General features: G+C 38.5%; 2 protein-coding genes across 2 annotated transcripts in view; one reads left to right on the top strand and one right to left on the bottom strand.

Annotated features, from left to right (window-relative positions):
• The window catches only part of larp4b (La ribonucleoprotein 4B), a 59286-nt gene extending 45180 nt beyond the window's left edge, over nucleotides 1–14106 (bottom strand). The window contains exons 1-2 of the mRNA XM_049597715.1: nucleotides 13526–14106; nucleotides 8976–9109 (exon numbers count right to left, since the gene is read on the bottom strand). Of these exons, the coding sequence (XP_049453672.1) occupies nucleotides 8976–9056 (81 nt within the window). The 5' untranslated portion in view covers nucleotides 9057–9109; nucleotides 13526–14106. The remainder of the gene's footprint in view (nucleotides 1–8975; nucleotides 9110–13525) is intronic.
• A 2628-nt stretch (nucleotides 14107–16734) lies between these two features.
• On the top strand, nucleotides 16735–26931 carry gtpbp4 (GTP binding protein 4). Its single transcript, XM_049597351.1, has 17 exons — nucleotides 16735–16875; nucleotides 17939–18109; nucleotides 18257–18360; nucleotides 18824–18960; nucleotides 19206–19306; nucleotides 19542–19634; nucleotides 20576–20767; nucleotides 21724–21789; nucleotides 22049–22138; nucleotides 22253–22363; nucleotides 22481–22558; nucleotides 22685–22736; nucleotides 22831–22931; nucleotides 24264–24461; nucleotides 25211–25276; nucleotides 25830–25979; nucleotides 26207–26931. Exons 1-17 carry the CDS (start codon nucleotides 16828–16830, stop codon nucleotides 26357–26359), a joined length of 1911 nt encoding a protein of 636 aa, XP_049453308.1. The 5' UTR covers nucleotides 16735–16827; the 3' UTR covers nucleotides 26360–26931.
• Nucleotides 26932–26960: the final 29 nt, after the last annotated feature.

Here is a 26960-nt window from a genome sequence, read left to right as displayed (position 1 = left end):
AAAACAGCAGGTTGGGTTTAAAGAGTGAGTTACACTGTGCTGTTGTATTTATTATTATAGCCAATTCTTAATAGGTACTTTCCTCCATTTACTTGTCCAGAAACAGAGTCACACAGTTCCTCCACACCTCTAGGGCTGGATTGTATAAAAAAAAAGGAAGGAAAAAAAAAAAAAAAAAAAAAAAGGTACCAGTATCCTCAAAGTCATACAGTTACCAAAGTACTTTATTTGATCACTTTTTTTCTACCTACTTTGATACACACCATGTGCATGGAAGCATTTGTTTGCAGAAATGCATGTAATATAACCACACTTTTTGTTTTGGTGGCATGTCGGCACTCTGAATACACCATGCTCCACTTCACGATGCAACAGGTTGCATGGGTTGTAGCTGCCCAATCACTCGTCACATTAATTCGACGCCTGCAGTAATTGGTTGCAAGTGAAACCATACAAACAGTCAATTTTTTCTATATCTGGACACAACAAGGATTTAATGGAGGTATTGTTTGACTGGAGAAGTTTCGATACTACTTGGTCCTGGATTATTCTGGTCAATACTTTAAAAGGTATTGAGTATCAATATCCTGCCCTATGCAGCTTGAAAAGTTCTCTACTAAAGCCTGCTAATGTTAACTCATTTACATCATCTCAACCTCTCAGGAAAAAGTGTAGCAGTGACTACAACACAATATTGTTTAGTTTGTGTGATGGATGAATACAGGCAGAGCACTAAACTATCAGCACAGAGAAAACACAGATGCAACCTTTCTACAAAACAGCTTCCAACACAGTAGTTACAACTCTGCTGGATGTTCCCCCTGTATTACTATGATGAAAACTATTGACTTGGTTTTAAGTAATAGCAAATGTCTCATTGACACCCTGATGACCTTTTATAAAACCAGACACACCCATCAACAATAGAAAAGAAGGATTAATGCTGAAGATGCTTTACGTGTTGCACAGTTTATTCTCAGTAAGTAATGACTGGAGGCCGCAGAATGAAACTGGAAGTTATTTAACTGTGGTTGATCTGGCAGAGACAATATGTGCAGAAGACTTAACAAAAGTACATTTCAGGCACTTTGCGCAAAACAAAATGCTCATGGCAAGCTGTTCATACCTGGTTGAACAGTTTTTCTTCCTTGTAACAATCATAAACTGTCCATGGCTGCATATTATAACTCCCTCTGCCTACTATTATTTCAATAAAAGTAAAAGATATAATTCAGTAGAAAAGCTTAAAACATTACATTTTTAACAACAAATACATTTCTAATTTCCTTAAAAAGAGCACTCTGCAGACTTAGCGTAGCATTCCATTCAACTGCATATCATTGACAGACTCATGGTGGACGGTTTATAGACGAATTCAGCGAGCGATTTGTGTATGCTGCCATCTTGCTGCGGCGCCATTGCTGCGGTGGCATGTGACAGTCATCACTTCATTATGCTGTCATTGTGAACTGACTCTCTACAATGACAGCATCATGAATAGCTGGATTGATGATGTTAGACAGTGGCCTCCGGTAACTGATGAAGGTATCTTAAATGAGTACCAATATTAATATAGAAATTAATAATTTGTTTGAGCGATATAGAACATACACAAATCGCTCGCTGAATTCGTCTATAGGGCTGAAACTAGGGCTGGGCGGTATGACCTAAAATTTATATCACGGTATAAATCGAATCCCTTCACGGTAACGGTATATATCGCGGTATAAATTTAAGTGTAAAAGTTGTAATAGAAGTGTTTCTTAATGGGTTTTGTAGTCCCTTAGCAAAGCTAAATTGATTAAAAAAACAACAACAACAACAACAACAACAACAAAAGCAAAGATATAATGTATTTTTTAGAGCATTTATTGTGCAGAATGCAGATCTCAAAACTCAAAATTAAAACCCAGTACTCTATGGTGCAATATATCAAAAGGTAATTTCCTTCTTTTAGCAAAATCCTAAATGACTGAGTTGTGTTTTTTCCACCTGGACCTTTATGCTCTGCCATTTCTCCTCTAATCATCGCGCTGTAACCTGTGACAGGCTGTAATGATACCACAACTATCACACATTCACATATGGAGTTTTTTGTGGAGCCCCTAGCGTCACACAGGTTTACATTACCAAAGGTTTATGACAAACTCTCTTGCCGAAAACCAACTCCGGCGAGAGAGGAGAAGGAGAGACGCTGTGCTGCTGCCAGAGGAGACACTGAATGAGTTCACTCTCAGTGGTAAGTCGCTAAAAGAGTCTGAGAAGTCCAGGGCTGTTCATAAGACATTAACTCACTCACTCACAAGTTCTCCAGCAACACATGTTGCACGTGCTACGCTAAATCTCGGACGTGAACCAGCTCCTCTTGCTCCGCTGTCTCTGTGCTCGCAGCCATTTTCACACTGAGGCAGGTGCGATGACGTCATCGACAATAGGACGGTAGAGCGCAAATCTCTACCGTGGGCCAAATTTATATCATTTCTACCGTCTACCGCATATACCGTGCAGCCCTAGCTGAAACGATTCCTTGAGTAACCTGAATAATTCGATTACTAAAAAGCCTCGATACAAACTATTTGCCTCAATTACACAGTGCACTGAGTTTCTCGTAAATGTTGATTTCTGTTAGACAACCCACTTACGTTACTTCCGCTGTAGAGCTATAGGTTAATCGTCAATAATCTGTCTGATGTGTTGTAATGAAGACTGACATACTACTGCCATGCTGGTTTGCAGGTAGGGCTACATGTGATGCATTAGAGGCACGGGCACTATTAATAGCCACAGCTATGCGTAACGGTCGCACGTAATGATGGCTGTTCTGTCGGAGAACCACATTCGGTGCGAGACAGTCTGTAAAACTGCACTTCTTCTCTGCCGTATTTTTAACTGACAGATCTAATGAGTGGTCGAGCGGGCACAGATATCGATATGCAAACTGACTGAAGGGTGTTTCTGCATCAATTTGTGTCTCACTGTGTGAGTAAACAAAGCTCGAGCATGTGCGCCCAGCTCCACAATGACTGAGATATAAGTGCATGTGAGGCTTTATGAATCCATAAGCTCCATAAGTTTAATATCTGGGCATAAAGGGACCTTCAGATAACTTTATCAAGCAGCCAGCGGGTCAGTGAGCAGCTAACAGTGGTCCTGAGCGGAGTCTCTGTAATTATGGCAGCGATGACGCTGAGTGACAGACCTGCCATTATGTGACATTCTCCTCGTGATTTAATATTTCTCCAATATGTCTCATTAAACTCTTTCCACAGAAGTACGGGACGAACTGCATCCCGTACTGAATCAGTAAGGGACAGTACATTTTATTTTTCAATATGGGACAAGGGGCAACTCTGTCGTCTCATGCCTTGGTGTAGCGCTGGCGTCAGTCACATCACTTATGCTCAGTTTTACTATCCTTACTTTTATCCAGACCTCTGCAGGAAAGGAGTTTGCTGCATTTCAGAGTTTTTCCTGGGAAAAGAGTTTGTAACTTTTATGGACGCTACTGTGCTGCTCGGTCAATAAATTAACTTCACTACTGAAAAGCTATTTGACTCAGAAAGTAGTAACGTCACCACCACGATACTGAGAATGCTGTTAAATTCATAAGGTCGCACCTTGTAGTGAGCTACTTCCCAACACTGATTATTCCTGACAGCATGAGAAATAGAGGCGTAGTATGAGTGCGTATGAAATACTCATTTCATGCTCATTTCTCTCATTACAGAGACTTTTCTTAATTTCTCTTTTATATATTGTCCTTCAATAAAGCTAAAGTAATCTAATAAAAAAACACGCAGTATTTCTTATCCGATTACTCGATTAATTGCCAGAATAATCGACAGAATACTCGATTACTAAAAGAATTGATAGCTGCAGCCCTAACGGTTTAAAAAACACAATGGCAGTAGAACCAGAGCTAAAGTCATTTTTATTCCATGCATTCTTCTTTCTTGTCCAAACCTGGCGCCAGCATTACCCACAAGGAGACTCAACCACCAACAGTGCGGTCAGAGATTCAGATGCTAGTAGCCTCAAACCTCTAGCTTCTACCAGAGATGGGAAGTGGGCAACAGAAATCCACACCTTACATTTTCATACTTGTAGTCTTCAGTCCCAACTGACGCTGACTCAAGTGACAAACAGGCGGAGTCCCCTTTTAAGACTTGTTAAATAAACAACAAAGCATCAAACCATACCAAGCCATTTAATATTACCATCCCTACCACAACAATGGAAATTATGTCATCAACGGAGGACAAGTAACCTGACTACTGGTGACTTTTACCAAACCTCCCCTGAAATCAATAAATAACTGGACACTCTCTCTAGGACGGACTGCTAGGACCTACTGGGTGACAGTCACGTGACCGACTAGAGGTAGCCAAGCTAGCACTACTGCTAATGAGCTAATCTGCAAGCCATTATCACGGTCTTATCTCATAGACTGCCGTGGGTTTAACAAAATTGTTTTATGAGTTGTTCTTTTGTAAAATGTACAACTCAAATCACAACTATAACTTCGTCATCACAACATCATCTGATATTTTTCAGCCAGACAATGACAGTTATCAAAATCTCATTAACAAGAGGTTATGTTTGCTTGATTATTTACGAAGGAATGAATCACAGTGATAAGGTATTGGTTTAACGAAACTAATTAGATGTGAAAGTTGTTGTATTGTGTGCTCCCTCACTGATTACCTTCTACAGAACAGGATGACAAACTAGCAAGGCTAACCAAAATAGCCTAATATCACTTTGAGTCTCCCATCTTTGATATCCTACCACTGATGTTTTGTTGCCTGCTAAAGTGTTTAAAGAACCAGGACAACAAACACTTCATGTCATGTTCTCCAATGAATACATACATCTTTCACAATAACTTCAATAAAGCCAAAACTGTAAAACATTCTCTGCTTACTAAACACACAGTTTCATAGAAAACCAGTGATTAGCTTCAGCAGCTAACCCCGTATTAAGAGGGAAACATACTAATAAAAGGTGTAGACAAAGTGATGGGGCTCTGCTGTGTTTGGAGGTAATTCTATGTCTAGGTCCTGACGGCAGAAGGAGTAGCACTGTATATTTTGAACTTTTCTTAAAGTAGCAGCCATCAATCTAAAAGCTTTTGCATCAACTTTACTGATTGTTTCTATTGGTTTACCGTCATCAACATTACAGGATTCTTTCACATTTCTGTACAATGTTATTAAAATTTAGTAATCCATCCATCAATTAACCAATTTACAGAAAAAGATGGACACCTGTTTTGCTGAACTTATGAATAGTTAATTTAATAATCATGCGAAAAGGACAAAATCTTCATGGTTTAAGCTTCACAAATGTGAGGATTTGAAGCTCTTGTCTGGTTTTAATCACTGTAAACTGAATTATTTTGGACTGTGTGATGATTTGCAGCTTTCCGGTTTTATATTCCTGCAAGTTGAATAGATACGGACTTTTGGTCAGACAAAAACAAGCAATCTGAGGATGTGGAATTCCTCTTTGGAAAATTGTAATGCATAGTTTTCACCATTTTCTGACATTTTTACAGGCTTAGTGATTTATCAGGAAAAGAAATCTGCAGATTTGTCAAAAACAAAATGATCATTATTTTCAGCCTCATAATAAAGAGTGTTTAGTGAGAAACACAATTCAATGTGAGCCACAGTAGAAGACTAAAACACTACAGATTTTATAAAAAAATAAATAAATAAATAAATAAATAAAGGCCCAAGAAGTCTGCCAAAACCAAGAAGCGCAAACTTGACAAAGGAGCAGCTAAAACATAGCAAACAACAACATCCACACCCAGGATGATAGTAATTTAACATCTTACTCTTCAGTCCCAAAAACTCTTTCCAACAAGGCCTCAATTTAAGCTCCAGTTTGTTTAGTAGATAGAGCATTATGTTATGTCGTCACATCCCATAAAGACATGAGAACCAAGTCTCTGCTGCTACTCTAGTGTCCCGCTCAGTTTTCAGTCTTTGCCTTCTCACTCCAACAAGGAACATAATGTCACACCTGTGATCAATAGGGGCCAATACAGGCTCATGAAAAGTGAGAAATAAAAGCAGGTCATAGTTATTTAGTTACAAGAGTTGCTTTTTTTCCTCTGCTTCATGTTTCTTCACAAAGTACTTCTCTATTATACATAATCAGTGTGGGAAATCAATGCCAGTCAAAAGCAGGCTGAGGCTAGTATGATGCTCTCTTTATCAATAAGCCAGTTTGGAAGGACACTGACTACGACTTGGAGTGCTTTTTCTAAACATCCAGTTGGTTGGCACGACAAGAGTGGGAGAAAAGTACGAGACTCCAGCCACAAAAATGTTCTTTTTCTCTGAATTTAAACATACTAATATCTGCTACACTTCACTATTGGATGCTTGTCATGCTGGTGATGTAGAAACTGAAACTTCCTCTAATGTTGCACTTGTTAAACATCACTCCACATAGGTTCACCAGCTAAATGCTACAGATGTAACATGCAAAACATAAACAAAAAGATAACTGAGTGCTTCAGTATCAGAACACAAACCCAGTTTGAATAGAAAGACAAGGTTAAAACAGACAAAACGAACTAGTACTGCGCTAGGTAATTAGTTAATAACATAGTACTACAAGTTGATGACGACTACTGACAAGTAGAATAAAGCTGGCATGACTCAAACTCATTAAACAGCACTGTTGAAGTTACTGCCAACTACAAGCGAGTTTGAATATATCCTGCTATGCTTAAAAATATTGACCACTGACCATCTGCTCAAGCCACACAGCATGCATGTGTATGTAGTGCCAAGACTCTGCCATTCTCCAGCTATAAGTTCCTCGTCCAAATTCAAAGACCATTTCACTGTTTAACTCCTGAAGTCTTGGTAAAACTGTGAAATGCCCACCCATAATCTGAATGTAACACATGTCAGGCACTGTATGTGTATGTGTGTGTATCTATATGAGCTCAGTCCACATTTTTAGCTTAAAAACCACCGAAATATCATTGAACTTCTGATGCAACACAATTATCCATTCAGCTGATGGCTGCAATAAAAACACACAACTGACAAGATACAGCAGCAGGTATCTCACATTCAGCTGGTTACACAAAGCAAAATGTTGATGACGTGACAAATATGTAATTACCTTAATAAAATCTAAATAACCTAAATCAAAATAGATAAACAGCTGTTAAACATATGTGCCAGCTTTAAGTGTACTGCTGCATGATAGCATACAGGTGGGGGCAATGTGATGTACACTGTGAGAAAATATAATATGTCAACTATCAGAGATTTCTCCATAATATTTATACTGAGATATCTGAATAATCCCTGAGCAGTTTTGTGATTATATTGGATTCTTCTTAAAATTTGCATGAACCTTAATTTATCAAGTGCTTACTTTGATTTTGATTTGTTAAGTTTTGCAGCTATTTTGTAGGGATGCACCGAATATTTGGTAACCGAATATATTCGGTGGAATAAGTGAAAAGTTTTGAAGTTTTGTTTTGATGACGCAATCAAACAGCGTGCGGTGATGGACGGAGTAAAATGTCGGCAGTTGCGACTAAAAATAGTTTTGTGCGAGCAAAAGAAATCATTCAGGAGCACGCTGTGCGAGTACAGATTTCAACTAGCAGCAGAAACGAAAGGCGAATCCTGCCGGTTGTGGGTTGAACAGGGGTCACAGACACAGACAGGAATGTAATCCTGTCAAATACGGCGGCCATACTGCTCCGCAGCGCAAGATAACGGCTTACCGGCGACGGAGAAGCCCGGCTCCAGGTCCATTAAGACTTCGTTGGTGTCATGACTGCCCAAAAGTACCTGAACAGCTGAGCTGTGGCGGCACACAGGTATGTGACATGTCAGAGGAGAAACGAGCCATTCACATTTCTCTCTTTGTGGCAGGTAACGGCCCACAAACCTCACCGCACTTAAGGGACTGTTCTTAACTTGTCAGGGGAGGAGGGTGGCTGGTTGATTTTTATTTTATTCATTTATTTTATTTTGATCCCCCCTATGTTAATCACTGATTGATGCTGTTTTTGAAGTATGAATAAGTCAATAAGTAATTTATTCCATTGAAATGTCATTGATGTATTATAGAAAAGTGATTTATCTTTTTATAAATGACAAAAGGCACATCTTCCTCATTTTTGCTGTGGTATCCTGATACTACTCAGAACCGTGATACGTGGTCCCAATTTTGGTACTGTGACAACACTAATCTGGAGGGGGTTCATCTGCAAAAACTAATGAAAAACTAAACAACAGCATTTGGTATTCAGTACTCGGCCAAGCGTTTAATTTTATTTGGCTTCGGCTTCAGCCACAAATTTTCATTTCAGTGCATCCCTACTATTTTGTTGACTGCTTAATTTTTAAAGTCATTTTTAAGTCATGATTGATGAACATCGACTAAGAGGTAAAGTAACTGAAGATAAAAATAATCGCTAGTTGCAGCCTTAATTTAGTTTGCTGCATTAGCCAAAAAGACAAATTCATATTTAGTTGTTTATTTCCATAGTTTTTTTTTTTGGATTTTCCAGAAAATTAACTGTATAATAAAAAAAGTGCATTTGAATGAGGACCAAAAAAAAAAAAAAATTAAAATCCAAAAATAAAACTACACATACCATGATTAAAGAATTTTGTTCATAACGCCCACCTCTTATGGGAAATGCCACAATACTACAAATTACTACATTACTGACGGTAACTGCTGAGCAATTAGCTGTGAATCTACTCTTTGTTTGTAATCTGAAAATGTGAAATAAAGTTTGTAATGCCAACAATTTGTATAAGGCAAAGGCAAAGGAGAATTTTCCTTCTCCATTTGTCATAATATTTTACATTTTTAATACATTTTAACTAAAAACAAACTTAAGAACATGTTGGAGATTTTCATGGACAGTGGAAGATGACTCCAATCTGTCAAAAATGTGTTTGTGTATGTCAAAAACTCACCAAATGAGAGTTCTCTTTTGCCTCTTGTACTTGCTGCACCTGTGGTTCAGCTACAACTTTCGTGTCCTGGTCAGAAGTCATGAGCCGTCTGCTTCTTGGCTCCTCAGGGAGAAGTCTCTGTGTCACCAAGTAAGCTACAGGGGGTCGGAGGGGACAAACAAGTTAGATTCAAGAATGGATGTTTATCACAGAACTGTGGCATAATATCAGTTGTGACACGTGTACGATGAAAAGGGCCAGGGGCCAGTGTCCGATAGTTACTTTACAAAGGCCTGTCGAGGACTGGTGAACTTTAAAAATAAAACAGAACTACCTCCAGAGAAAACTCAATAGACATGATATGCTTTTTTTTTATACATGTGGCTCATTTTCATTGCCAGTTTGTGTACAGAATAATGTGTATTATAGCAAATTAAATAAAAACAAATTTAGAGCTATAACTCAACATCAGCTCATTCTTACCCAACAGATTCGTTTATTATCTTTAAGAGCAAAGCATTGTTAGAGCTCTACAAGTCCAAAGTGCCACACTGACTCTGAGTGATTTATCAAAATCTATCGGCACTTGGCCAGTAAATAATTTAAGACCCTGACAGAGGGGAAAAATACAGTTAGGTTCAAGAGGCTAAATTTATGTTTCATGTCAGATTTGGCTGCAGTTTAGCTACTCTTGCCAAAACACAGAAACAGTACTTCTAAAATAAGCCGTACATTCAAACCAATGTGAAAACAAAATGTAAAAAATCAACCTCTGCTAAAACATTTGAGCTTTAAATTTGGTTTGACAAGTTTAGTAAAAATTTAAAACATAAAAATAGGACCAACCAAACAAACAACCTCAAAGTTTAAACTCAAATCTTCACCTGGACTTAATGTTCCCACGTGTTAAAAATATGCGGCTTCACCTGTTGCCTGGGGACACTGTTCACTGATTTATGAGAACATGCTTCACATGATACCAAGTGAAAATAAAAGTAGGGAGATATTGCTAGATAAGTTCTAAAAGCCCCACCCACATTAACTCCGTACAAAATTGTATTTTTTCACTCAAACTTTGCATTTAAGTTTTGCACTTTTCGAAGATATTTATTAATATTTTTACTGCTTTATGCTGCAGTGAGAGACAGATACGACAGTGTAGGAATGGAGGGAATGACATGCAGCAAAGGGCCCTGGGCTGGAATCGGACTTGCACTGCCGCCTTAATAATATGCACTGTACCCTCCAGTGAGCTAATGTTAACGGTAATGTTTTTTTCCCCACTTGCCTGGCTGGGTAAGTGAGTCAGAATTCAGCTTGCCTGAAGTCAGATTTTACTTGTCCCAGTACAAATATATTGTTTATTTATTAACAGTTATCAGATAACATCAAAGACTTGAGTTCATTGTCATGTTTCATACAAGCATCGGCAAAGCCCTGCAGGAGGGGTTGTTGGAAGCCCTCTATGCTGCCATGCAAGCGAGATGCTCTTGGCTGTTATGGAACACCAGAACATTTTTTGGAAACCTGAAATGTCAGCCCTGTTGAATCCAATTAGCTCACAAACTTGCAGCAAAATGCACAAGACAAAGTTGGCATTTCACCCCCAGGATAACTGAAATCAGGATTCAGTTAGGATAACTGCTCGCTTGCGCTTCAGCTCATTAACTTTATTTTTACTCCACTGTTATGTTCTGCTGAGTGCCTACGTTTATTTTTTTTTACGAGCAAACCATTTGGCCAGATTTGCCAGATTCGCTGGCCTGATGTGGCATTTCACTTGCCCATGGTAATCCTTATTATTAAGTTGAACAGATTCCCTGTAGTACAAAACAAAAATAATGATTAACCACAGATTGACTAAAGAAGGGCACGAACCTCTTGCTAAGACAAAAAACATAATATGCAACCGTTAGGGCTTTGACAAACAATTAGGACAACTTTCTGTTCAACCAATCAATTAATCATTTACTCTATGAAATGACAGAATGGCAAATGAGAATCACCAGAACAGCAAAGAGTAGAGCTGAAATGATGAGCTTGGTTTCAGAAAAATAACTGTCACCAATTTTGATAAATAGATTAATCTTGTGAGTAATTTCTTAGAATAATTATAAAATAAAGTAAAACAAATAATCACTGATTACACAGCTTTTCACAAGTGAAGAATTGCTGTTTTTCTGTGTCAATAAACTGCTGATCAGACAAAACAAACATCTAAAAATGTCAACTGAGATCTGGGAGCCTGTGAAGGGGATTTTTTTTTTTTTTTGCATTTCTGACAATCTATACACCAAATGATTAAAACAATGTGTGGAGTATCAAATAACAAAATATTTGCTAATTGTAGCTCCAGTGGGGAAGCCTGCAACAAGTTGCTTTGCAGATTTAAGAAAAGCTATTTTTCTGGATATCAAAATTTGATTCAATTCAATTAACTTTCTGTCAATCAGCACTTAAACTGCTTCAGCACAACTGACCATCAACTCCACACCTTGGTTAATGTAGCGTACTCTCCATAGTAAACATTTTCTGCACTCAAGTTTTCAGCATCGTTCTTACATCTTTACGACTGCTATTTTCAGTACTAGTAGCCTGAGTGGTTATCACCTCTACTACATCTGACCTCAACATTACACATTCAGAGAAAAAAGTTAGTGGGAGGACCCCTATGTGTCCAAACACCACTGGAAACCCCTTCTTTTCTGTCCCGTTGGAGCCGTTTGTAAAGCAGTGATAATCCGCCCCAACAATTGGGTGCCTGTCTCTGACACGGGCCCTCGCTGTGTTTGCATACAAAGCAGAAAAAGAATGGCATTGCTGTAAAGCTGGTGACCTTTGATCCACATACTGATTCCCATACACGGCATGTGTGTGTGTATGTGTTTGTGTCATGCCACTTTGATGAATGGGGCCTAACACATCTCTCCATCAATACCGGTCAGCTATCAAAGCAGCTATTGCGTGATAGACTTTTCTGAACAGTAGCCTTAAAACTTGTTTGCCAGCTCAAACATACATTTAACTTCTGTGACCTCTATGTGTGTTTTCTTCAGCCACACCGTGGCACATCAATAACACGTATATCAGGCTGAAGTGATGCGTTAAATTAATATATTTCTATGGTCTTGCATCTTTCACATAAAGGTTTAGACCAAGATTTCTGTGAGTCATTTGAAAGTCTACTTGGCAAAGAGACCTCTTGAAAAGGAGAAAGAAAAGAAAGAGCAGCTGATCTACACTTGGTCCCACACATCCTTCTCTGATGCAAATCCTGACAGTTTGTTGTGATTGGGAAACTACATACTCCTACTGTCATGGTACGCTGTGAAAACTTAAAGCTAGATTTCCATTTCTTAAATTCATGAGGTATTATATCCTCTTAAATGAGTCACAGAAACTTACCAGAAATCTCAAAATGCACAATATTCATCTTAAAACAAGCTGGTTTGCCCCTTAACCCTGAAAAACCAAACAGTTTAGAGATTTAACCTAACCAACAATGTATTTAATACCTTCTACGTTGTAATTTTAAACTGTTTAGGCCAAGATCTTTCACAAACACATAATCCATCTTGCAGCACAATGCAAAAAATGAGTGACCAAGTCTTGGTATTTATGTAATATGGGACAGAGGGTAATCACAAGACTCCTGACAACGTTTACAATGCAGTTTGACTTGATGCATCCCATAAAAAGACTGACCCCGGCCACAGCACATGTCATTTCCTCTACAGATGCAGTGAGTCAATCATAACGTCTAGACAAGGCCTGAACCAAAACACACGCTTTGCTGGTCCTCCTCCTCCCTCCTCTGCCTTGTTTCCACCCTACATAATCACAAGAGGTGATTTACAACCAAAATGCTACTCTGTTGGTCTAGAATAAGCCTTGTGGCTAAAAAAATGCAACAGGGGCCAAAGAGGTTTATTTATAGTCGATGGGTTACCACTGGTGGAGGATGGTCACCAGGCATCTAACATGTCCCTGTGGGGGTGCTGAACCAGTGTTTATCTCCATCCAGACGAGGCTGCCACTCGCGTCAGATGCGTTTGTTTGCATCAACTTTACTAGTCGAGCGCTGCAACTTCTACTAAAGACGCAATGCAGGCGTATTTAGTAGCTGACACAGCCGAGAAAGACTGCAGCTCACATGCCATGCCCATGCCAAGGGGCCATGCACAGCGACACTCCTTCACTAGGCAGTCTGCAGGCTTCGTGGGAGCGAAGTGCAGGCTGAATTTGGGTAATAAATGTGCAGTAGGAGGTGTTTCAGTTGTAAACACGTTATAACGTTATGTTTTAAAGTTGAGTCTGGCCAGAAAGTAGCAGCCATGTCTAGTTAGCTGGCTTGCAATAGCATCCAATGAAAGATGGCGACCTCCGGCGTGATTTCGCGGATTCCCCAACCCCCCCATCGTTTTGAAACAGGCTAATATTTAGTTAGCAAGCAAGCTAACTTAACCTGACTTTAGAGAGAAGCGGTAAGACAGGGTCTATCCGTGTGTTCGTTGCTCTACTGTTAATCCACTTTGACATCAGAATAAGTTTGAAAACAGTTTCTTACTCACCTGTCAACTCTCACTGCACGGCAATGCAAATACTGTGGTGGTAGTGGCAGCTGATGGTGGTGCTGGACTGAGGCCTTGAGTTGGCTTCCAGGCTAAATACGCAGGGTATTAGCTAGCAGGCTATATCGAGCACGCTAGCTAGGAGCAACCGGCTTACCGCTCTAAACCTCACCGCAAATAGTCTTCAGATTTCAGGGGGGAATGGCCACGACTAGTTGCAGTGCAATGACAAAACGACGCCCCCCAAACTGTCTGCAAAAAATGGGCTCCTCCGACCAGCACTGCAAGCTAGTTAGCGAGTAAGCTAGCCAAGAGTTAGCTAGGTGGCTAGCTAGCTAGCTTGCCTGTCAACTTTGTGCTCGATAAATCTGGCGCCTGGAAATTACACGCGAAGCAAATTCCTCACGGTCAACAGCAGGCTCTACGGGAGGGGGAGTCAAAAACCAGCCAAGAAACCCTGAAACCGAGGAATAAACGTTACTCGTCTCAACGCTTCCGATCGATCAAACACTCGGTACAGCTAAAGATGAGAGAGGAGGGGAGGGGGGTCGGAATGGAGAAGTCGCTGTTTCCTTTCCCTTTCGTGTGCAGCACAAAGATCGTCTATAATGTTGTTGATGGAGCACTCCAGAAAAGGCTAGTCATCCGGTCTCAAACTGTGCAGCAAAAAGTCCAATATTTCTTTAGTGGAGCAGAAGTATGAAGTAGCATAAAATAGAAATACTCAAATCAAGTACAATATGTGTTTAGATATCATTTTCACCAAAAATACCAAGGGAAAAAAACAGTATCAAAGACAGAGAAAAATAAAGATAAGATAAAGATAAAGATAAAGATAAGGTAAGATGAGCCTTTTTTCATTTCCAGAGAGGAAATTCTGGTTTATCAGTAGCACAAGCACATAAATAAGTACAGATACAGAGAAAAGTTAAGAAATAGAATTTAAATTGTTAGAGGTGTGTAAAATAAAAATAAGAGTAGAATCATAGAAAGAACAACAGAGCAAAGACTCAAAATTACAATGCAAGCAGTATACAAACAGTACCTGCAACCAGAGTTAGATAAAGAGCTGCAACTATTAAGAGCTTTATTCGATTAATTGTCAACTGTTAAATCAACTGCCAACTAATTTGATAATTAATCAACTGGCTTGAGTAGTTTTTTAATAAAAACAAAAATAATAACAAAGCATTACATTTGATCTTGGGCTTTGGGAAATACTGATCAACATTACCATGATAGAAAGATTAATCAGCAAAGGAAATAGTCGTTAGTTGCAGCCCTAATAGATAGATAGATGTCCTTAATTGATCCCAAAGTTGGACATTCTTGCATTACAGCAGCAGGTTATTCAGGCATTGCACAGGAGCAGTAAATAAATACATATCAACACTAAAAGAGAGAAATATATATCAACTGAAAAATAAACACAACAAATAATATAAATGAAAATAACCTAATACAGAATACAAGAATGTACATTGTATTGTTGTACTTGAACTATTTGTGCAATACCTTTTCAGGCAAAGCTACATAGTAAAGTTATATGATACCAACAATTATAACAGTGTACATGAGAATACTATGGTATCATAAAATGTGGGATACAAAGTATACTATAAGGTGAAAAATATTGATTTAGTATAACATAATAAGAAATAAGATAAGATGGTCCCTTTTCCCAATACAAAACTAAAGATTAGACAAATTAACCTAGGAGACAACATGTTGTGCAGCAGTAGGAAAAACATAAACACAAGTGGCCTTGTGAAAATAAAAAAGTTGCCTTTTTTATGCAGGAAGGTGCAAGAAGTCCAAGCAAAGTAAGGTATGGTATGAATGTGCAGTATAATAGGCTACAGCAAGTCTCTGATCTCACAGTCTCTGTGGATAAGTCCATTGTCTGACTGAGCCTAGTAGAACAGATGTAAGCTTTACAAGTGGGCGGTAAAGATAGTCTTAGCAGAGTGGGACCTCTTCGTGTTTTTCCTCTCTCTGGTGCAGCACTGAACCCGGAGGCGTCTGTCGTTTTCCCCAAAATTGTCTAGCTGCAGGCTCGCGGAATTCCCACTTCACATCATGACACACCCACTTCACTAAACGGCACACCCACATCACAACAAAACCACTCCCTCCCATGTTTCTGATATGACAGGGCTTTTGTTTCCTTGTTTTGTATATTTGCTTGTTATTACTTATTAATTCTTTGACATTTCAGTTACATAACAAAAACTTGTAACTCCAATATCCTCTGACTTTTTAAAAGAATATATAGCTGTTTATAAGGGAAGCCTTTAATTTAGGCATCACTATATCATCCCGAGTGTCCAGTGCACTTTTCTTTAATTGTGTGTTTAATTTGGTTGTTTATTTAATCATTATTATTTCACAGTTGCACTTACTTTAAAATCTAATGCTAACGACATGCTTTGAATGAAATTAAAATAGAAATATTAATAAATTGTTGCCTTAATTGTTTGCTTATTTATTGTGGATATTTCACTCAATCTATGAATGGTTACGTGAGTAATTCAAATTCAACAAAATTATTATTATTGAATTATTATTTATCACTTGTTCTCATATCAGTTGTCATAATTATCTCTATCATTATCATTATCTATTTATCATTATAATAATAGAAGTGATCTGTTCAGGAGCAGAGCAGATCAGCTGTTTAGGAGAGGGTTTTTTTCTCTCAAAGGTTTGTCAGTGGAGCCATCATAATGGAAAAGTTGCAGCAAAAACATTTAATACTTTTAATTTTGAATCAGAATCAGTACCAGGTTTAATGCCAAGCAGGTTTTCACATACAAGGGCTTTGCCTTGGAGTTATGATGCATAACAATCAGCATAGTGAGAGAAAATAAAAATAAAAGCAAATACTGCAGGAGTCAAGAAACATAAATATAGAACAGATGGAAACAAACAATAAAAATATGAAAAAAGCACTATAAAATATATGTACAATATCTATTTTTAAATGAAAAAGCTTTACAGTTTTGTGCAGCTATGTGCAAAAGTTCATAAAAATAAAATGTATAAATTCACAAAATTTAATTCATAAACAAGTGTAGCTTACTTTTAGCTCTTTTAGTTCTTTTTGAAAATATGAGAGGAAATGAATAGAAATTGATACAGAAAATAGATTTTTTTTGCCCCTGCTCTGTCTGTGTTTGGACGCAGGGGGGCGATGTGCAGTAAAACTCGCCAAAGTGTCATTAAGCGTCTCTTCCGGTTTAAACGGAAAGAGGTGCTCTCTTTCCCCCTGTGCCGTCAGCGGACTAAACGTGTCCGACAAAATGGCACTTTATAATTTTAAGAAGATTATGGTGGTTCCCACCGCAAAGGTAAGTTTTGTTTCTCGTCTCTAGCGTTTTAAACATGTGTTGTTTTGCCTGCTTTGTCATTGAGCTTTGAGAGACAGTGGAAGTAATAAAAACATGGTGGGATTCTGCAGGGAAGGAAAACACGTGCTGTGCTGGTGTAAAGAGACAGCAGCAGGTTTCCAACCCAGTGTGTCCAACTGCCTTATATAGTTACAGTATCAGAAGAGGAAAGGAGACAAAAGAGATGAAACAGCTAGCTGTTGAAACTGACATGTTTTATGAGATGAATAGACCTTTTCCAGTTATTGACACAGTTGACATAAGACAAGATACGTTCTGCACCAAACTCCGTTAGAAAATCTGGAAGTTTAAGACTCCTTCCCCTCCCCGTGAGCAAGGAGACGCCATCCATCAAACAGCTCACATTACATCAAGATAAACTTGTGCTTGTCACCTGTTACCGTACTCCAACAGTGTATGGCCATTTAAATACCGTGTCGCTGAGAGCTGTAGGATCAAATCACAAAAGTTAGGCTCGTCTGAGAAATAAAGCTGTTTTTTGTATTTTTTGGATGCCGAATTGACAAGAGGACATGGATTATTTGCGCACATAATACAAAACATTATAATAAGTAGTCTACTCTTGCCGACAAGCTATTGTACATTTAACTGATAGATTTGTTAATGAAGTTTGATAGGAGTCAAAAGGGAAACCGTTTACATTAGAGTTTGCTTGGTGGAAATGTAGGGAACTGCATGTTTTTGTGTATAAATATTAACTAGATGTTTTATTGCATGTTACAGTATTTATAGATATGGTATGCAAGTACTGGGGCAGTAAATTTTGCAGTGACCAAAGGCTCATGTAATAATTCCTAAAGTAAAAGAAGTGAAGACTGTCAAGGCACAAGGCATAACTGATGAGGCTTATTTTAAGTTACAAGTTGTTTTTAAGGAAAATTTTTTTGCTTTCCATAAAATAAAATGGTAAATAATGGCTTATTTTTCAGGTTTGCAATCAAGTGAGTGCTGTTGAGAAACATAGTCACTTCCCTTCACTAAAACCTTGTTGCCCTCTGTGCAGGATTTCATCGACATCACTTTATCCAAAACACAAAGGAAGACACCCACAGTGGTACACAAACATTACCAGATCCACCGTATCCGACATTTTTACATGCGAAAGGTGAAGTTCACCCAGCAGAACTACCATGACCGCCTCACGCAGATCCTCACCGACTTCCCCAAGCTCGATGTAAGTTAAGATGCTCTGAAAAGTCTTTTGTGTATTTTAAATAACCATTTTTCCTTTTGCTTGACACCAACAACAGTTAGTTGTTTTTTTTTACCTCATATTTATGATCAGTTTGTGAAATTTGATAATGTGTTGTTTTTCCTTCAGGACATCCATCCATTCTATGCTGATCTGATGAATGTGTTGTATGACAAAGACCATTACAAGTTGGCCTTGGGACAGATAAACATCGCCAAGAATTTGATTGATAAGTATGTTTTTTTTCTTAGTGTCTTGCATATTGTTGCTCAGTGCTGTGGTTGACTGGAACATTAATGTGGTGTGCCTTTGGTTTGTTAAACTGTCAGTCCATGCTAACAGTTCTTCTTCCAGTAACCCTAAAAGCAATGGAGATGACTGAGATTCAGTGGTGGCAGCTGGACCCCAAATCAAATCAATATAATGACGACAACTGTAACTGCCATACATTAAATTGAATTTAAGGGTTTTAGTTTTTCCTGCTCAGCCTGGATAAAGGCTGGTGCTACCAATTGAAAAGTAAAGTCAGCAAATGCTTATTGCAGGGTCAGTTAGTACAGACAAATATACATGGAACAAGATCCAACACTTAATTATAATAATTATAAATCAGAAGGAAACAACACATCAATTTAACATAACCTAGAAATGGATAAAAGATAGGTTCACAACACACCATATGTCTTTTTTTTTTAGTGTTGCTAAAGACTATGTGCGTCTGATGAAGTATGGAGATTCTCTGTACCGGTGTAAACAGCTGAAGAGAGCCGCTCTGGGTCGTATGTGCACCATCCTGAAACGACAGAAGTCAAGTCTGGAATATCTGGAACAAGGTAACAGAGGAGTCTTATGGCTGTAATGCATCACAGAGGTCTCACATAAAATAGAAATGATTACTTATTGATTTCAAGTTGGTTAAATGTGCCTTTCAAATACTGCTATTGTTTTAGCTCTGTTTTTAGTGTCCTTTTGTCCTTTTACTGTCACCTGAGAGATTTTTAGTAGCCTGTTTTATACCTTAACATGTCTTTTCAGTCTTTTAATACGTGAAAATAACTAATCTCTCTGTTGTTTACAGTGCGTCAGCATCTGTCCCGTTTGCCGACCATTGACCCCAACACGAGGACCCTGCTTCTGTGCGGTTACCCCAACGTTGGCAAGTCTAGTTTCATCAACAAGGTAAACAGTTCTCTAGAAAATACATTGGTAATAGCTGTGTACGAGTCTGCTCATTCTTGATGGAAGAACAAAGTCTAAGTAATAATATCTTTTAAGTGGTTGTATCATGTAATATTTTTTATTCTCAACAGCTCTGTAAATTGTACAGGAATCATTGGTTTCAGGGTGTTTCAGCCCCTCAACTTCCCTTTATTTTACATAGAGCTAAAGGGGTATAAATGGTTTTCTTTGTCAGGTGACCAGAGCGGATGTCGATGTCCAGCCCTACGCTTTCACCACCAAGTCTCTGTTTGTGGGTCACATGGACTACAGATACCTCCGCTGGCAGGTAAGACGTTGCAGCTATTACTGCTACACATCACTTATGGTTTATTTCCTCCTTTACATACATCTTCTCTCGCTTCAGATGTGCTTTTACTCAAGCTATATGAACATGAACTGGAGATACAGTGCACCTAAAAAGGACTTGAGCAGTGAAATATTTTTGTTGCTGAAGTCTAATCTTTAGATTTCCTACTTGATTACCATTCATATCATATAAACAGTGTACCACCCTCTCCTAAACATACAAACAAGACAACCAACATCTTTTTATGGGTCTGCTCTGTTTGCTCATACCAAATACTAGAATAGTGGCATGTGTTACTGTTTCATAATGTAAAGGCATATGAACATGTTCACCCCAAAAAGCAGAGCCTTGATTTTACATAAATGTTTCTCCAAAGTGGAACAAAAACAGAAAATGAATGAAATAACAAGCACTCTCTAAATATTCATGTTTATTTGTCTTTGCCCAAAACACATTTAAGTGTCATTTTGTATTTTTTCATACATTTGTATGTTCTGATATTTACAATAAGCTCCATGACTAATAATTTAATAATGAGGCCAAAAAAATTTAATTCTTTTTGACTGGTTCTAAGTTAACTCATCTATAATCTAATACATGTAGAGAAGTTTATTATTTTTTTTATAAAAGGATTTTTTTTAAGGGAAAACCTAAAGCAATGCCTGTGACCTACTATGTTGAGCCTTATGTTTTCATGTTATCATTTGTACCAAACAATTTTGCTAAAATTTTATGGTCTAAAACACTGCTTTAATGTTGTTGTTGCCATGCCAGAGGGCTTTACATATATTCACACACTGTAATGTCATTTTAAAGGTGTTAAACTTGCAGAAATGTGCAGACATCTGTGTTTCCTTTTTATTATTCCACACTTTCATCCTGTCACCAGTCATTCTTATGCTAACTTTGTGTGTGTGTAGGTGGTGGACACTCCTGGTATCCTGGACCACCCTCTGGAGGACAGGAACACCATCGAGATGCAGGCCATCACAGCTCTGGCTCACCTGCGAGCAGCAGTTCTGTATGTCATGGACGTGTCCGAGCAGTGCGGTCACACCCTACAGGAACAGCTGGAGCTCTTCAACAACATCCGACCCCTGTTCGCCAACAAGGTCAGACTTTTTTAATGTTACAGCTCGTTTGTCTCAGCAGTAAATGACAGAGTCAACATTACTCATCACGTGATAATGATGTCAGAAAACTGCAAACCAATTTTCTTCCTCTTGATATCTGATATGACAGAGATGTGAAATATTTCTGCTTTTTCTGGATGGAGCACTTGCTTCTGAATGTGGTGCTGTAAAGAGTAGAGATGGGCCTGTGATATGAAATATAAATCTGCTTGCCCCTTCCTCATCACCACTGTGGTGATGCAAGCAAAAAAGTACAAAAGAGAGCTTGGCCATTAGTGAAATTAAAAAAGAGATGGTTTTGGATTTTGGAAGAATTTGTCTGGATTTAGATGTTGAGGTATATCACTTCAAGAGATTTAGGGCAGTAGATTTATAGCTTGCACACACCAGCAGTTGTAACAATTAGTTTCTGACCAAAATAATAATGAAAAAATAGAATGACAACACGGTATATTTGTGCTGTGTCTTTGCGTAGTTTGTTAATGCAAATTTCTTCTGATGACCACTTGCAAATCATGTTGACAGTACTGACCTTTAGGGGAACGGTACATCACTACTAAGTTTCCAACACCACCTGTTTTTCCAACACCACCTATTTCACATTGATGCACAATTGAATTTTGCTGTACCACTCTGGTTTGAAAAGGCTCCTATAAACCACTGTAAGCACACTAAATGCAAAGATATTTTGCAATTTGTTTTGGCTAAAATATAAAATAAAGAAAAATATAAATGATCACAATCTCTCCTGAACAAGCCATATCAACCACAGACTTAAATCTGAGCAAATGAGGTGCATCCATAGTATCTCTATTAGTATCCTGCATACATGGCAGGTCTCTCTGGGGATGAAATAAAGATGAGACAATGCAGGCTTGGCTGTGTAGTAACTGAGAGTGCAAGTAATATGGAGTAATGTTGATGTCTCCCTGCAGCCTCTCATCATCGTGGCCAACAAATGTGATGTGAAGAAGATCAATGAGCTGTCTGAGGAGAACCAGGTGGGTGATTACTAGTTAAGACACAGTTTGATCTGCGTGAAATGTCTCAAAGGCTTTGACTGTATTCCACAATATCAGATGGATGAGGTGAGCTGGAAATGACCTTGTAAGAGTTAATTGCAGAGCTGCTTCTAAACGCAGAGTACATTTGTTTGTTTTAGTGAATCTAATTGTCAGAAATGGATTGTTAAATAGCACGTGCTAGAGGTTTATCTTAACTTCATGGTCACGTCTTTGACTGTTGTGTTTTTGCTGTTAGAAAATCTTTGCAGATCTCTCTACTGAGGGAATTCCCGTGATTGAGACCAGCACCCTGACCGAGGAGGGAGTCATGCAAGTCAAAACTGAGGTGAGCTGCAGCAAACTTCAGGCTGCGTCTAAGCCCTGGAGGTGTTTAGGAACAGTGTGTCGTATTGTTGCTGTGAGCGAGGACGTTGTGGTTCATGGTTCATGTGTTTGTCAGGCCTGCGACCGGCTCCTCGCCCATCGTGTTGACACCAAGATGAAGGGCAAGAAAGTTCATGATGTCCTCAACCGGCTCCACCTGGCCATGCCCACCAAGAGAGATGAGAAGGTGAAAACAGTCATTAAATTCATTTGAAGTCTACAAAAAAACCCACCCTCTCACTTTAGCTTTGTAATAATATGAAGTCGTATTATTTACATTCTTTCTTTCTTCGGTCATTTCCAGGAGAGGCCTCCGTTCATCCCAGAAGGAGCCTTGATGCGCAAGAAAGCGATGGAAGTGGACGCACCCAAACGCAAACTGGTATGTCCCATGTTAGTGCCAGGCATAAGGTCACAGACACAACAGAGCTGTCGTTAAAATTACATGACACATTTAACAGCTCCCTGTATCGCTGTATAATAAAACACTTTATTGTTTATCTTGCAGGAGAGAGATCTGGAGATGGAGCTTGGTGATGACTATGTTCTGGACCTACAGAGTAAGAAGTGTTTTCAGTTCAACAGCAAAGTAAATCTGTAGAAAGTAAATACTTATATCTGCCATGCTGATATCGTTTTGTTTGTTTTGTAAAGAATACTGGGATCTGATGAATGAGGATGAGAAGCATGATAAGATCCCTGAAGTGTGGGAGGGCCACAACATTGCAGATTACATTGATCCTGAAATTATGAAGGTGAGTCTACGGAGCTAAGTGGAAATATTTCACATTATCAACTGGAACCAGAAATTGGTTTTTAAACAAGTTACTGGCTCGTTTACAACACATCTGTTGCACCCAGTTGCTACAAAACTGTATGTTAGTGTTGGAGGATGAGGAATATATCCATAGTGAGAAAGACAACAGTACAAGAACTCAACTCCATCACTTGTTTTTCTATATTCAAGTTAGTTGCTCCTTTTTGAAGACACCAGTTTACTCTTATTTCTGAAGCCATGTTTGCGTCACAAGCATGTTGTGTATTTTGTTTTGTGAACCTTGACTATTCTCTTCGTATTTTATTGCAAGTCTGTCTTATATGTTTTGTAATGTATCTGACTCAGAATTTTGTCAGTCAAATTGGATTTGGCTGTTCAATGTGAATCTTTGACTGTTGGTCCTTTTTTTGTCTTGTAGAGCATCACTTTATTGAACTGCCAGATCAGAAAGACTTTTAGAAGAGCTGTTTTAACATCTGTACAAATATAAGGTTTACATGCCAGTGTATTGGCTTGTACATACACTTTGCAATGCTGGAACCGCACATTGTCATCATCACATAGATCAGTCCTGATGATGTGCCCCACATACCTGATTCTTACCATATTTAGCACTTGGTCTGCCTATATATGCCATGCTATATATTTTATAGGTTATGTTATATGTAGTGCAACTATCTTGGCCAGGACACTCCTGTTATAGATATTTTGAGTAAATATATTGCCCCAAAATAGGTCAACAGTTATGCCCTTCATCTCTATTAGCAGTCTCCAAAGCCCACACTGAACTACATGATGGGGGGGGGTTTGGTTTTTGCACCCTGGGCCCTCTACAAAAAGTTTTCTAATTGGGAAAAAATATTCTTTTGCAAAGATTTTCAATAATTGCTATTTATACTTAACCCTATCTCTTTTGGCTGTTTGTTTTGATAATATTTATTATATGACACCTTTACACTTGTCTTATTTATTGATTGATGGTTTTGTCTGTTACATTTGACCAGTCTCTACATTTTTATTTATGGTTTTGCATATTCATTTTGTTATGTCTGATCTTGTGTTATTTATTTCTATCACCTGTTTTCCACTGATCTTAAACTTATATCTGCCTGTATTTGCCAAGATACTGTGAGGCTTACCTAGTTAAACAAAGATGAAATAATAATAATAATAATAATAATAATAATAAATACATATATAATAATTCCTTGATTTCCTAGAGGAGCAAAGTTGAGAAATGTAAATGTGTTTGTATTCATTTTTCTGTCTTCTAAATGGCTTGAGGTCTTTTTTTCTTTCCGCCTTACAGAAACTGGAGCTGCTGGAGAAGGAGGAGGAGCTGAAGGAGCGAGCCGGGGAGTACGACTCTGATGATGAGAGCGAGGATGAGGAGATGCAGGAGATCCGCGTTCTGGCCAAACAGATTCGCGAGAAGAAGCAGCTCCTGGTCATGGAGTCCAAAGAGAAGGATGTGCATGGGCCTCGCATGCCTAGAACTGCCACCAAGGTGAGCATACAGTGAATATATTGGCCTGCTGCCAACCTACCTCTGACAACAGAAAACTTCAGCCATACAAGAAATAGTAAATACATTCTCTGATTTATATACATGTTGGTATTATTTCATAATTATCAATGTTGGAAGGCAGAGAGAAATGTTAACATACAGTATGAGGAATATATCTATCTGCCTTGAGATTCAACTGCACTTCAAAATTTCATGGGTTCTTCATTGGCCCATGCCACACACTTCCACTTCCACAATAGTTTTTCCATTACCGTGCAGACAATCAACCAAACAAACCAACAAACTGAACATAACCTTCATGGCTGAGATGATTGGAGATGCTTTGTATGCTCTGGTGTGAGACCTTCAAATTTTGCAACTATATTAATAGTGTTTTTCCCTGACATTAAAAGCAAAACAGTGCACCAGTTTAATTAAAATTTGAAAAAGCAGACAAATTTCAAGAGTAACACCAGAGAAATAATCCATTACATTTTGACAGCATCCTGTGGGCATTTTAATTTGACAAGCCCCTCAAGTGTGCCTTCTCTAAGGGTGTCACCTAGTGGAGGGTTTCCCATAATGCCTCCATGTTACAGGTTTTTCCAAAAAGTGTTTCCATTGGCATTTAACCCATTACCCATTTTGTTTTATAAAATGAAATGGTTGCTTTTTGTAACATGAGCTTAGATTGGACTCAGAATAACCCCTAACTCCACTGTGTATGTGTCTGTGTTTGATATGTACAGGTTGAAAGAAAGAAGCTAGAGAAGGAGATGGGTGGCCTTGGTCTGGACATGGATGACAAGGATGACGTAAGTTCTTTCTTTAGATCCGAGCCTACAGGATATATAATTGCTTCTATAGTGTGGTAAAATTGAGTTAATTATATGAAATATGTCCTGTCTCATAATTAAATGGGAAGATATTACATATCAAAGCTTTTTAGAAAGTCTGACATGTAAATGAAGTACTCTGTACTTACAGTTGTGACTACAGTATTAATGGGGATTGTAATTCTGGAGTTGCAGTGGTCAGGGCTCCCATCCTGTTGCACTGCAAACTCCTAAAATAATGAATTTGAGGAAAAACTAAAGGAATTAAAAGTTTTTAAGTTGTAACTTATTACTTTAACTTTCTGTGTTACCTTTCTTTGCCGTTGGATCATAACTTCACATCCTGTAGAAAGGCCTGTGATGGAAATTTTCAGTTTTTCAGTAGTTATTTCAGTTGTTTTTGTTCCATGCTGTTTTTGCCAACATATCTCAACCCAGAACATGACAGAGTTTAGTTGTTTGCCAAATAAGACCATGAAGATCATGAAGTAGTTCTTGTGAATGCCTGAAACCTTTCTTCTTGTACTTTTAGAGCCATTACGCTCAACAGGCCAGGCGGTCCCGAAGTGTCACAAAGAAACGTAAGCGTGAAGCCTCAGCTTCAGCCCCTCCGACCTCCAAAACCCGTAGCCAGAGTGCCTCCCGTCCACCACGAGATCAGTCTGGATTACGAGATAAAAAGGTAGGTGACAGTGTCTTTGGTTCCACCTCCAAACACTTTTATGTTAAAAAATGTTTTACATAAAAACAAATGAAGGTTTTGTATATGATATGTACACAGACACATTCACATGTCGGAAAAACTCTTGTAAATGTAAGAACAAGGCAGTGGTGCATTAAATAAATCCCTGGTTCTGAATCTTAATTTGAAGAGAACTCATGTCAGTGTTTTCTTTCTTTGTTCCTCAGATGATAAAGAAGGCAAAGACCATGATGAAGAACTCCCAGAAAGGAATGAACCGCCAAGGCAAGAAGGGAGAGGCAGACAGACATGTGTTTGACCTTAAACCCAAACACCTCCTGGCCGGGAAGAGGAAGTCTGGCAATACTGATCGCAGATAAAACTGCTTTTTCTGGACTCTTGAGACCTGGACACTCTTTTGGAGAGGCTTCTGTGTGGAGATAGTTTGTCTTCATTCGCTACATTTTCCCCAGCTGTAAAAAGAGGAACATGAAATATGTTTCCCTTTGAAGCCAGGAAACTGGAAAATGCACCACCCATTTAAATGATATGTAATCATAACAATGTCTTTTGTTTGTCCGCTTTCAAGGTTTTGCTCTCAAAAGTAAAACTGCAGATCTCAGAAAACAAAACTATATGGAAAAGCAGGGACTCAGAAAGCAGTTGTGTAATAGTTAATATCTTTATTTTGTCACTGCAATTGCCATGATCAAACATACACCTTGATTAACAAAAGATATGTCACATATTCAGATGTTAAACTGATTTGTATAATTTCACAAGTTTATCTCTTGGCAAAGCAGTAAATGAACTTTTATGCCTTACATCTTGTCTGTGACTCAGGAAATACTGGGTTTAATTTGGATAAAGTGATGATGATACTTCCTTTGCATGTCTCTGAGTAGCATACATTAACAAGGGAGCCAAATAAATACACCTCAACTAAACTGTCTGACAGGTTGTTTTACAGAAATTCCTCTT

The sequence above is a fragment of the Epinephelus fuscoguttatus genome, linkage group LG15, assembly GCF_011397635.1.
Source record: "Epinephelus fuscoguttatus linkage group LG15, E.fuscoguttatus.final_Chr_v1".
Lineage (NCBI taxonomy): Eukaryota > Metazoa > Chordata > Actinopteri > Perciformes > Serranidae > Epinephelus > Epinephelus fuscoguttatus.
Note: the sequence above shows the minus strand (reverse complement) of the source record. Positions and strands in the feature narration are given on the sequence as shown.

Coding starts and splice junctions, on each gene's coding strand:
- gtpbp4 (XM_049597351.1), top strand. CDS start 16,828: ATGGCACTTTATAATTTTAAGAAGATTATGGTGGTTCCCACCGCAAAG. Junction 18,361..18,823: donor GCCAAGAATTTGATTGATAA/GTATGTTTTTTT, acceptor TTTTTTTTTTAG/TGTTGCTAAAGACTATGTGC. Junction 25,980..26,206: donor CTGGATTACGAGATAAAAAG/GTAGGTGACAGT, acceptor TTTGTTCCTCAG/ATGATAAAGAAGGCAAAGAC.